General features: G+C 60.9%; 1 protein-coding gene across 1 annotated transcript; it reads right to left on the bottom strand.

The window, feature by feature from the left end:
• Window positions 1–4,479: 4,479 nt before the first annotated feature.
• LOC121094067 (cyclin-dependent kinase 9-like) lies at window positions 4,480–11,018 on the bottom strand. The gene is made up of 8 exons (XM_040607225.1): window positions 10,840–11,018; window positions 10,297–10,375; window positions 9,309–9,399; window positions 7,257–7,447; window positions 6,884–7,055; window positions 6,659–6,807; window positions 4,927–5,469; window positions 4,480–4,557 (listed from the first exon to the last, which is right to left on the bottom strand). The coding sequence occupies exons 1-7, from the start codon at window positions 10,929–10,931 to the stop codon at window positions 5,107–5,109; spliced, it is 1,137 nt and encodes a 378-aa protein (XP_040463159.1). The 5' UTR covers window positions 10,932–11,018; the 3' UTR covers window positions 4,480–4,557; window positions 4,927–5,106.
• Between the last annotated feature and the right edge of the window lie 1,027 nt (window positions 11,019–12,045).

Here is a 12,045-nt window from a genome sequence, read left to right as displayed (position 1 = left end):
TTCGTCCCCGTGACATGGATGATGTTCAGTCGATCCAGGTCCTCGACCTGCCAGAGGTCAACCACCCGAGAAGACCCCCAGGAGGCAGCCAGCACCGAGCATGGCGGCACCGCTGCTGGGACGGGGTGGGGTGGGGTGGGGGGGGTGATGGGGGGACCCCCTCCTCACCTTCATCCCGGTCCGCTCCAAAAAGCCCTGCATGGCTTCCAGCTGGGCCTGGGGGTCGCTGCGCTCCCGCTTCACCTGCTCCAGGTCGCTGGCATTGGTCTGCAGGGTGTTGAGGGTCCGGATGGTGTCCTGGAAAGATCCCTGGGGGCGGTCAGGATGGCGCCCATCACCGCAGCCTCGGGGCTGGGCCCACCGCCACAGCCCCAGGGGCCAGCCCAGCCCAGCCCGATCCACCCCATCGGGTTTGGCTCCCGCAGCCGTGCCCGCTGGCTGCCGCCGTGGCCCCGCGGTGACACGCTGGCAGTGCCAGCACCTGTTTGGGGGACGCCGCGCGGACGGGCTCCTTCTGGGCAAGGGGAGCCACCCCTCCACCGGTGCCCCTTGGCCCCGCGGGGGGGCACAGGGCAGCCCAGCACCCGGCACCCACCCCTGCCCGGCGGGACAAGGCCACCCATGGGTGCGAGCGGGCGGCGCTCCAGTGCCACCATGCCTGCCCGCCGGCTCGAACCGGGGCCGCAACCGCAGCCGCGGAGCTTGTTTCAAAGAACGTCTTCAGAATTTCTTAGTGATTAAGTATTCTTTATTGTCGGCGCCGGGCGTACGGGGGATCCTTCCACCAATCGTACACACCCAGAGGGGCAGATTATCTTATATTTATATAATGAAACAATGAATATTCCATTAAAGCCTATACATATTCATTACCTGAACCCGCCTACCCTCACTTCGTATGCTAATTAGCTTATCAGTCTTTCACGCTTGCACAGATTCTTCCAAAAATTGTGGGCCGGGGTCTTTAGAATGTGGGCAGTGGTCTATGGGAGGAAGGCTGTAGGTCTTCCTCATGGTGTACTTTTCACCTTTTGCTCATTTGCAGTGTTCTTATCAGTCTGAGGTAATTTATGCCCTTGCTGGCCATCTGCTTTTCTTGCTTAATTATTTCTTTTACCCTTATCTGTCCTCTCCTGCTGAAGTGTTCCGCTAAAGTTTTAACACAGAAGGTCAGCAGATAGGCTGATGTCTAACAAAGGGTAACAGAACAGACACCACAGGTAGATGAGTAACATGTGGCGGTACATGATATCTACAATTGTTACAGTGGCTAACAATCATAATGTTTATTCTTTAATTCTATTCTAAAGTTCGTTCACACTACATCACTTTGAAGCATATGCTTTAGTCATTCTAGAAGCAGTAGGTTTCCCTCCAGGTCTTGGCCCTTCTCTTTGCTTTCACTGCTGTGTTTCAAAAGTGACGAGTTGGCAGACTTGTAGAAATCTTTCCCAGGGTTTTTTACAATACCCCTTGTAGTTTTACTCAAAGACATCCAGCTGTCCCGTTATCTCCTTGGTAGGGCAACTTGCTTTGCAGATAAGGAGGACAGCTCCCCTTGCAGAGATTTGCAACTTTCTTGTCCGAACAGTCTATATGATCTTTCAGACATTTTAACCCCTTTGGCGCTATACAATTACAAGCCTGTTTATGCATTACAATGAATATTGGTTTATGAATACAAACTTGACCATATTATTTACAGCTTATTCACATCAAGCTGCACCTGCACGGTGCATCTGGCACAGCCGCTGCGCGGCACGGCCGCTGCCGGGGGCCACCGAGCCCCCCGGGCCCGCACGCTTGGCCCTGCCGCAGCGGGACCTGGCGTGGGACAAGCCAGTGGCCCCGGTGCGGGGACCCCCCGAGCAGCCGGACCCCATGCAGGCAGCAGAGCGGCACCGGCGGCGCATCCTGCCCTGGTGAGCGTGGGGCAGCTCCGGGGCTTCCGCACCGCCCCCGGCCCCGGGACCGCCGGCGCCCCCGCGGCGCCCGGCAGCCGCACGGGCTCGGGATGCCCGAGGCCCCGCCCGGGACGCGGCGCGGCTGCTGGCCGCGCTCCCGGGGCTGCCGCGGCGGACGGCGCTTCGCAGGGCGACCTTCGGGCACCGGCCGCCCCCGGCAGAAGGCACGGCGAGCGGCGGCGCCGGGACCCCTCCCGCCCACCCGGGAGCCCGCAGGCCGGTGCCTCGGGAAGGGGCCGCCGCTGCCCTCCCGCGCCCGGTACGGCGGGACACCCCCGCGCGACCCCAACCCCCCGGCGCCAGCTCCCGCTCCCCGCCTGCCGCTAATCCGTGGAACCTTTTGACTCAACAGCGGTTGGGAAGGGAGGAACGGCGGCAGGTCCAGGCTGCTGAGGGCAAGCCCTGGAGGGCACAGTCCCTCACACCAGCCCTTTGCAGCCTCCTGCCCCCTCCCCAGGCTGCAGCAGGGTCCCCAGGACAGCATCGTTGCCTGCTTTGCCTGCTGAATGCAGCCACCACGGGGGATGGAGCATCTCCCCCCAGGGAAGGGGGGGAATCTAGGGGTCAGGCTCCTGCTGAGGGACTCTGCGGGGTCCCAGGAGCACCCCAAGAGTGGTGGGTACAAGGCAGGAGAACAGCACGGTGCTCTACACCTCCCCTTGCCAACAACTCCTAGAGGAGCAGAGGGAAGCAGTAGGGCGTGCAGAGGGTGAGGTGCTGGGCAAAGGGCTCAGCTCTGGGGCACGTCCCCAGTGTGTCAATACGGGGCTGCAGCCCCCAGTGCTCTGGGGAACCAGCTGCTGTGCGAGGCCAGCCACCAGCACCAGCCTGCTCCTCCGGCAGTGCCGGAGCGCTGGCAGCAGCAGCTCAAGCCCGTGCCCGTCCTCCGACACGGCAGCAGCATCCTGCCCACCGCCGGCCGCCCCGAGCTCGGGTCCCCTCGGTGCTTCTCCCTCCGGCGCCGCGACACCAGCCAGGTCCCACCTCCAAACTGCAGCCAGTTTCCAGCACGGTGCCGGCCTCGGAGAGCAGCAGCACCAACCGCAGCATCGGCAGCACCCAGAGCACCCCCTGCTCCACCAGCAGCATGGCCTGACCCCCCCCAGCCCACCCGGTCCCCAACTGTCAGACTTGGGGACCCACCCCAGCCCCATTAAGCTGGGTTTTAGCCCCAAATCTCAGGCCGAGCCCGGAGGGGGCCTCCGTTACTCATTCAGCGAACGCTTTGGCCCCCCAAGGGCAGCCCACGCCGGGGGAGGGGGGCACCCTGCAACCCCCCCTGCGGTCCCCTGCTGCTGGGTGCACCGGGGGGGCGGAGAGAGTACCTACCCCCAAAGCCTCCCCCAGGGCTCCCCCTCAAATGGGGGGGTGGGGGGTGGGCAAAAGCGGGTGCCCCCAGGACAGGACCCAGCACTTGGGGTGACCCCCTGCACCTCTCCCGGGTCCCCCCAAGAAGGCAGTGGGCACCACTAGGAGCAGCAAAATGTTTATTAAGGGGGGTGAGGCAGTGTGGGGCTGCTGGCTCCCCACGGGGTGATGGGCAGAAACCACACACACTCCCAGCTCCCCACCCAAGTTACAAACTATTAATGATAATAATAATAATAATAATAATAATAATAATAATAATAATAATAATAATAATAATAATAATAAATCTCCCCTGTGTTAAATTAGTCCACACCTCACTGTGGCTTGAGGCTCCCATCTACCGCCCCCTCAAACTCCATCTACGCCCCTGGGCGCCTGGACCCTGGCACAGCCTGGGGCAGCCCCCCCAGAGGCCAGGGCCCCCCCAGCCAGTCCCACCAACGTGGGCTGGGGGCAGGGAGCAGCTCCCCCATGGCCAGTGTCCCCCCTGCGGGGGGCACAGCCAAAAGGCACTGGGGTGAAAAGGGATGAGCCGGGAAGGGTCTGGGGGTCCCACGTGCCCCCCCCAGCCACCTCCGAGCACCATCTGGGGCAGAACCGGCGCTTCAAGTAAAAAGAGGTGCAAAGCCCTGCGCACCCCCGTTACTGGGAGAGCGCGGGGTCCAGCAGCCGAAGGACCCCCCCCACCAAGTGCAGGCTGCCGGTGACCAGGACGTGGATGGCGGCCGCCTCCCGCAGCAGCACAGCCCCTCTGCTGGCGGCGGGGTGGGGGTGAGCCCCCATGGCGGTGGGCGCTGCCAGCCAAGGGTCCCGGCCCTGTGCCACCCACCCCTCAGTGCCTGGGCCAGGCAGGGGAACACGAGGGCTGGGGAACTGAGGGGTCTCGCGGCTGGGGGGGACCAGGAGCAGGGGTCCTCGGCCAGGGGCTGGCTGCAGGGGGGCTGGGAGCCAGGGGTCCTGCCCCTCCTTTTCCTCCAGTAGCCGGGTCCACCTCCGCTGGTTCTCCAGGCAGCGGGTCAGGGAGCTCTCCAGCGTCACCCTGAAGTTTTGCTGGTCTGGGAGAGACGGGGATGGGGGCCAGGGATTAGGGGGAGCCAGGGAGGGGCTGGGGATGAGGGGCGGGGCCAGGGAAGACCCCGGCTCCCCGGCACTCACCTGCATTGCTGGCCATGGGCACCTCCGTGAAGTTGGGGCAGAAGACAGCGTAGTCAAAGCGGCAGGGCTGTGGGGAGAGGAGGGGGGGTCAGCACTGGGGGAGCCCTCAGGACCCACCCATGGGATCGCCACCAGGACCAGTCCCACACTGGCAGGGTCACGGGGGGGTGGTCCAGGCAGGGGGTCATCTGATGGCCCCCCCTGCACCCAGAGCTGCAAGACCCTCGGGGGGGGCACAGAGGTGGGATACACCCAGGGACAGCAGGGTGGACAGGCTGCACAGCACCAGCTCCTCCTCACGGCTCCCCTCACCTGCAGCCACTGAACGTGGCCGGTCCAGGCCACGGTTGAGGCCACGTGCTGAACCGGCGCCCGGCAGGTGCGGGAGCTCTGTAACAAAGCTGCAGGGAAACAGCTGCAGGCTTGCAGGTATCACCTTCTGTAGCGGCTCCGTGGTGGCTGAGCTGCCGCACGAGATCTCAGAGCCGAGTTAAAGCCAGCAGGCGCTTCGCCTTGAAGAAAGTCCTTTCCCAGACAGAAAGACCTTGCCAGGACATCCCCGCTGAATGCAGCCTGCGGAGTAGCCCAGCTGGGACCCCGCTGGGGAAGCCCCCACTCAAAACACTCGGTCGAATCCAGCCTGGTTGGTGGCGGCCGGGTTCCTGCCCTGGAACGGCTGCTGGGGCATGTGCCCACCCCTCCTGTGCGGTGGGGCCAGGTACTCGAACATGGACTGGTTGAGGGTGGACAGCATGTTTTTGAGGTCCGAGGGCATGGGGTCGGACCAGAAGAAGTCGTGGTTCAGGGCATCATCGCTGTCGATCCGCTGGGCGGGATCCAGCACCAGCAGCTTGTCGATGAGGTCGAGTGCGTAGGGGTCTCCGACGTAGGCTTTCAGGCAATCCTTCACCTTGCGCTTCTGACCCTTGGGAAGATCCAGCTTCTGGTACAGCTCGTATTTACCCACATTTGGCCAAGCCTGGGAAGGGGCAGGAAAGCAGGGTTGGGAGGAAATAGTTACAGAGAGGACAAGCCATTCTTGATGCGAACACCCTCAGGCAAATTCGGGTGAGGTCTGCAGGGAGAACAATACTACAAAACTGGCAGACCTTGTTCCCACAGCATGAAGGAGGCCCTAAAGGGTACGCTAAAGCCTGGAGACACGTGGGCAAGTCAGGACGGAGGCCTGCTGGAATGGAAACAGCTTGCAGGATGCTCCAGGATTTCTGGTTCTCCCACAAAAGAGCTACAAGAGAGCGAGGCTCATGCCAGCTACAGCATCCAGAAAGGTAAAGCCACAAACCCGATTGCTAAGTAACAACCAGGATGTCTGTGGCTCCTTTTATCCTTAGGAAGCAAAGCCTGCTGCAGTCACCAGCACTTACCCCAACCCTGATCTGAGAGACCACACCAGGTATTTACATACAAGAGAAAACCCCTTCAATGTACGTACATAACGCATGCAGGACAGGCATCAGGCCTCTGCAGCTGCCTGCACAACACAACCCCCAGATCACAGCCCCGGCCAAGAGATCCCCCAGCTCAATCCCCCACAAGAGGGCAGGACAAGCCGCCATTAAAGAAGGAGCTGAGAAAGAGCTAAATGCTCCCACCAGAACGGAGCCGATGCCGCGAGTGACAAGACAGAACTGAAGAGGCTTTTCGAGGTGACCAGTTCAAAGCACCAGAGGCAAACCTCTCAACACAAAACAAACAAAAAAACCCAAACCCCACCCTTCTTTAAGCAGAAATTCAAAGGGTGTTTCTCTGTGAGACAACCCCCAAACACAGGCTAGAACAGATTCCTACGTGCAATGTTCTGTTCTTTCACAGCTGGAGCAGCCAGCATCGTCTCTGTGCTCAAACACAAGGACACAAGCCACCCCCTGCCGAAGGGGGTCTGGGAGGCAGGTTCACCCTTTTCTCCTCACGAGGTTAACATGAGCGATGGGACAGCTGTAGTCTACACAGAGTAGCAAGGCAAGCGCAGTGCCCCACCGTGCACGGGGCTGCCGGGAGGCAAGCAGAGTTTGCCAGAGCTTCCCCAGCCTCCCTGCCAGCAGCGGGCATGGGAAGAGGCCCAGGAACGGCCGATCCCAGAACCTGCCCACACCACCGCCTCTCGCCTCCCTCCGCTCTCTGCAGCTCGCTCACGCTCACGCCCTCACCTCCGGTGTGATGGATCCGCAGAGCTGGCTGATGAGGGTGAGCTGGTGCTGCTCTGTGTTCCCTTGCATGATGGGGCTGCGGGTCCACATCTCTGCCATGATGCACCCTGCACCCCAGAGGTCAATGGGGGGACCATAGTCCCGCTCCCCTAAACAGAGATGTCGCGTTAGTCACCCAGGGGAATGAGAAGGACAGAGAAGCCGGCAGAGCCCATCACCTCCTACCTAGGAGCAGCTCTGGCGGCCGGTACCACAGAGTCACCACCCGGTTGGTGTAGCGGTTTGGCTGGCTGTTCTTAGCCAGGCTGAAAGCTCGAGCCAGCCCAAAGTCCGCAAGCTTCAGCACTCCGTCCCGCGTGATCAGGACATTTGCAGCTTTCAGGTCTCGATGCAAGATCTGTACCAGGACAGACGCCAAAAGGTTAAGCCGTTCAGGTACCCTCCCTGGGCGCCTGGTGCCAGCACCTCCTTGGTGCCAGCAGCTCCAGAGGCGGAGGACAAGCAAGGACTTCCCTCCAGCCTGTGCTAAGACACCCACTCCTTGGAAAGCCACAGAAAGCAGGGTGACCTCAGAGCACAGCACAGCTCTGGCCGGTACCTTGTTCCTGTGGATGTAGTAAAGGCCGTTCAACAGCATCTGCATCACTTTCTTGATCTCTGAGAGCGTGAACTTGACACGGGCATTGCTGAGAAGGCCAGCCAGGTCGTGCTCGCAGAAGTCAAACACAAGGTAGATGCTGCCCTTGCAGCGGTTGTATGGAGAGGCTATGGGAGAAGCAAGGAGGGACCCTTAACCCCAGCACAGCTCCTCCTGGCCTCCGGCCACCCTGCTGCTCATACATACAGCGCTCACTAGACAAAACCTCAGGGCACCGGCACACACAGAACCAGAAACAGCCTGCAGGCCCCAAGACCCACAACCAGCAACAGAAGAACAGAGGATGAGGATCAGAGTCGTGAACGTGATCAGACAGGCAAGGCAAGGGCACGAAAATCTTTGAAAGCTTCATTTTGTATTGCTCTGTGCGCGTAACGGCTGTGGGGTTTCCTCCCTGCAAGCCACGGCTGGTAGGTGCACACACCACTAGCTGCCAGCCAAGCACTACCACCAATCGCGTCAGGGATAACGGAGACGCCCGCAAAGACAGCCCCAGCAAAAATGCAGAAACGGAGAAAAATCTGTCTAACAGCGTATTAGAAAGCGGGGGTTTCTGCAGCCTCAAACATCATCTGTGAAAATGGGCTGCTCTGGATCAAAGCGATTTCAAACTCCAACTCCAACTGCAATTTAAAGTCACTAACAGGAAGCCCCAAATGAAGCAGTCTATTTCAATCCTGTTCCTAGAGCACACATGCAAAACAGTAAAAAGAAAGCTGATTTTCATCAGCTGTAATCGGCAAAACTTGCCTATCAGCAGCTCCTACTGGACAATGACAGCCAAGCTCAGCCCTCACAGAAACGCACCACTCTGCCAGCCAGCAGGGTGCCTGCTGTACCAGGTTTGCAATTCCTTACACACATATGGCCCCTACCACACCTTTCCCACCTAAAAAGAGAGGCGCTTAAAAGTTTGAGAACAGCACATGCAATATTTCTGCTTTACTGGAAACTGAGGTCAAAGTAGATCTGGGTGAAAACTGGAATTCAAACAAAACACAAACGACCGACACGGCTACAAAAATAGTTACCTTGGGTACACCATCACAACTTGTTTAATCGCACAGTGAATTCAAAATTAACTTGTCAGTGTTTCTACTCATACCTGTTCGGAGGACTATAATCTACGTGCTGTAGAGGACTAGAGCAACTTCAAGTTCCTGGTCCCGGGCCAAACACTTCTACCAGTTCAGTGAACTTTTAAAAACACACCAGCACCAGATACCTGCCACTTTCATTTTTATTTCACGGAAGCGACTGAATATAGAGAATGGCAGGCTTGAACATCAGCTGTCACTTTCAAAAGTATTTTTTACAATACAAATCCACAGAAGACAATGACGTATAAAAGCTACCAAGTGCTTTAAAGCAACTTGACTGGAAACGGAGCCAGGCCAAGCGCACTGAGCGTGCCAGTCACGCAGCAGGGGCACACCACGTGAGGTAGAAGCGAGGAGGTGGAAGAGCAGCTCAGGGCCACCCCGAGTGGAGTCCCAGCTCTCACAGCACGAGCAGTCGCTGCCATCCACAGAAAGCCAAGCAAGTCTCCAGCTGGAGCTGGAGCATCAGCACAGAGCTGCCACAAACCATCGCAAGCCAACTGAGAGGGACAGCTAGAGGTCCTGACAGGAGGGAACTGGCTGTGCACAGCTCCGGGCTCAAAACCCTCTGCTTCAAAGCCTCTCCAGTGTGGGTTTATCTCAAGCCTCTCAGGACTTTTCCAATAGGGGCAGCATTCATTGCCACAGCACACCCATATCCCAGCAGCACTGACCACAGCTTTTTCCAGCCAAGGTGCAGCAACACCCGAACTCTATAAGAAACTGTTTTCCAAGAGGAGTGCGCCATCACCCCTCGCATCACAGGCGGGGACAGAGGCCTATGCCCAGCTAGAGGACCCCACGCCCAGCACAAAACACCAGCCCGCTCAGCAGAGAAGGAGGGCTGAAAAAAAAGCTGGCAGCCAGCCCGAGAGAGAGCCCCGCAAGCTACCTTTGGTCCGGCAGATTTCGATGAGGTTCACCACGTTCTCATGTTTGAGCAGCTGGAGGATTTTAATCTCTCGCAAGGCTGTGATGGGGAACTGGAAAGGCGAAAGAAAGGACGGGGATTAGGGGTGCGTGAGACCAGGCCACCCCTGCCTACAGAACAGGAGACACGTGACCGTGGCAGCTCGGCAGGGGACCTGCTTGAGCAGCACTGTCACAGGTCACTGAAGGCCGATCAGAGCTTTAAAATAAAACACCCACACCGGTACTGTGCACATTTATTTACCACCAGGGCACCACTGCGGAGGGACGTTCCTTCACAGGAGAGTGGTTGTGTGGTGCTGAGGCAGGCATGCAGGCACCCCTCCCTCCTCTCCTCATCTTCCACATTTGTAACGGCACACGGTACGGCCTGGCCCAAGCTGCAGAGCAGCCTCCCCAGCTACTGCCTGCGCTGTTTAAGCTGTTACCTCTCTCCCCAGCTTCTCCCATCTCTTGCACACCCCTGAGCACGTGCCCCTCACACACCACCCGGCTCCTCCACAAACAACAGCCAGCGGGGAGCCCTGCGCCTGGGGGGGGATGACAGGCTTTTGCACGGGAGGAGGAACGTGTGGGCCACCTCCCAGCAGCTGTCCCACGCAGCCCAGTGACCTCACAGGGACTGCACCACACTGCTGCCTTTGCAGCCAGAAAGGTGACAACAAGCCGTAGGCCCTGGCAAAGCCACAAGGCCCAACGTTATCACAGTATCAGCAGGAGAGGAAAAAGGCCACAGGGCTGGGGTCCTGTCCACACCCTTACAGGTTCAGGATACAGCGTATTAGAGCTGCAAATATTGTGAAACACATTTACTCTGCGAAAGCACATCTATGCCGTCCCAAACATTAGCCTTCGACGACAAAGGGCCACCCCGCACCCCGGCCTTCCCAAACACAGCCCAGCCACGTTCCGGCACTTACCCCCTTCTTCTGCCATGCTGCTGCAGTTACCCCCTCCTCATTTTCCATCAACACTTTCTTCAGTGCTACTCTCTTGCCTGTCTGCCGGTGTCTGGCTTTGAAAACTTCCCTGTAAAACCAGAATGAAACCACTGAGCAGCGCAAGGCAGAAGGGACGCAGCCAGGTGCTCCTGACCGGGAACACCAGCAAACAAGACACAAAGACGAGACAACCGCTCTGTGCTGACCCGCCATCCGACCCAGCCACATCCCGCTCGGACCAAAGGCCCTCAGCAGCGGCCGAGCCGAGCCAGCCCAGGAGCCCCCCAAGGATTCGGGCCGAAACTGCACGTTTTGGGCAAAGGTGCAGGGCCCCGCCCCGCCCGTCTCCAGAGGGAACTCTGCTCTGCCAGAGCGGGGCGCCGGGCCGGCGAAAGGAGGGCTGAGGGGCCAGGCCGGCCCCCGCGGCCGGAGCGCTGGCCGAGGAAGGGAGACCCAAGCGGGCGGCGCCCGGGCCTGGGGCGGGCGGGCCGCGGGGCCCAGGGGGCCGGCCCCGAGCAGCAGGCCCGACGGCGGGGCGGGCCGGGCACTCACCCGAAGGTTCCCTGCCCGATCTTGGCGAGCTTCTCGTACTTAGAGACCTCATCGCAGAAGGGACACTCCGCCATGTCGTACCGCTTGGCCATGGCTGCCGCGGCCGTCGCTACAGCACCGCGTTCTGCCCCTCCCGCGCGCGTCACAGCCCCTTCCGCAGCAACGCGGCTCCCTCGGGGCTCCTGGGCGGGCGGAGCTTGCCCCCGCCAGCCCCGCCCCCGCCAGCCCCGCCCCCGCCAGCCCCGCCCCCGCCAGCCCCGCCCCGCAGCCAGCCCCGCCCCCGCCAGCCCCGCCCCCGCCAGCCCCGCCCCGCCGCCAGCCCCGCCCCCCGCCGCACCGCCCGGGGCACCCACCGCCCCTGGTGCTGGTGGCCCTAAAGCACGTCACCGTGGCACCGTGTCTCCTGCGTGCTGAAACCCGCCAGGGATTCCACAGCCTTTCTGCTCCCTGGCTCCTGCACCCAGGGGCTGTGGCGAGGGGACCCCCACAGCCAGGGCAGGACACGGGGCCCGGGTGCCCGGTGGGGGCTGCCGTCCCCCCGGCGATGCCTGCGGCAGGGTGCAACGCGAGCATCTTGGCGTGGGGGTGTCTGAAACTGGTCCCCAAGGCGGGGGGCACGGGGGGGCCAAGGCCAGAGCAGCAGCGGAGGTGGCTGCTGGCATCCCGGCCACGGCAGCCACCAGGTGCTGCCTGGGAATGGGGGACAGCACAGACACTGCAGCCTGCCAGGCCCAGGCCACCTGGGCCTGCGTGAAGACACTCCTGCCTCCAGGGCACCCCCAAGGTCCCCCAGCATGAGGCAACAGCCAGCGGCAGGGGGCTCCTGCTGCCAGTCATGCCGTCCGGCTGTCACCCCACCCACGGGGCCGTGAGGGCAGCGGCTGAGCCCCAGACGTGCCTGGTGCTCCCTTGCCTGCAGGGCTGGCGCCGTCCTCTAAGGCTGGCACCCTGCTCGAGAGATGGCACCCTCACCCACAGGGCTGGCACCCACGTTCAGGGCTGGCACCCTGCTCTAGGGCTGGCACCCAGGGGGGTTGGGTGTCAACATCTGCTGGGCATCCCCAACCAGCACTGGGGCACATGGCCCAGGGGGGGTCCTCGAGGGAGGGAGCACCCCCCGCCAGCCCCACCTTGGTCTCCTCCAGGCGGCTGTAAACGAGCCAGAAGTACTTGCTGAACTGCTCCTTGCTGATGGGCTGCCCATCG

Source organism: Falco naumanni, chromosome 9 (assembly GCF_017639655.2).
Source record: "Falco naumanni isolate bFalNau1 chromosome 9, bFalNau1.pat, whole genome shotgun sequence".
NCBI lineage: Eukaryota > Metazoa > Chordata > Aves > Falconiformes > Falconidae > Falco > Falco naumanni.
Note: the sequence above shows the minus strand (reverse complement) of the source record. Positions and strands in the feature narration are given on the sequence as shown.

Coding starts and splice junctions, on each gene's coding strand:
- LOC121094067 (XM_040607225.1), bottom strand. CDS start 10,931: ATGGCCAAGCGGTACGACATGGCGGAGTGTCCCTTCTGCGATGAGGTC. Junction 10,376..10,839: donor ATCGGGCAGGGAACCTTCGG/GTGAGTGCCCGG, acceptor CTGGTTTTACAG/GGAAGTTTTCAAAGCCAGAC. Junction 7,448..9,308: donor CGAAATCTGCCGGACCAAAG/GTAGCTTGCGGG, acceptor GCTGGGGTTAAG/GGTCCCTCCTTGCTTCTCCC.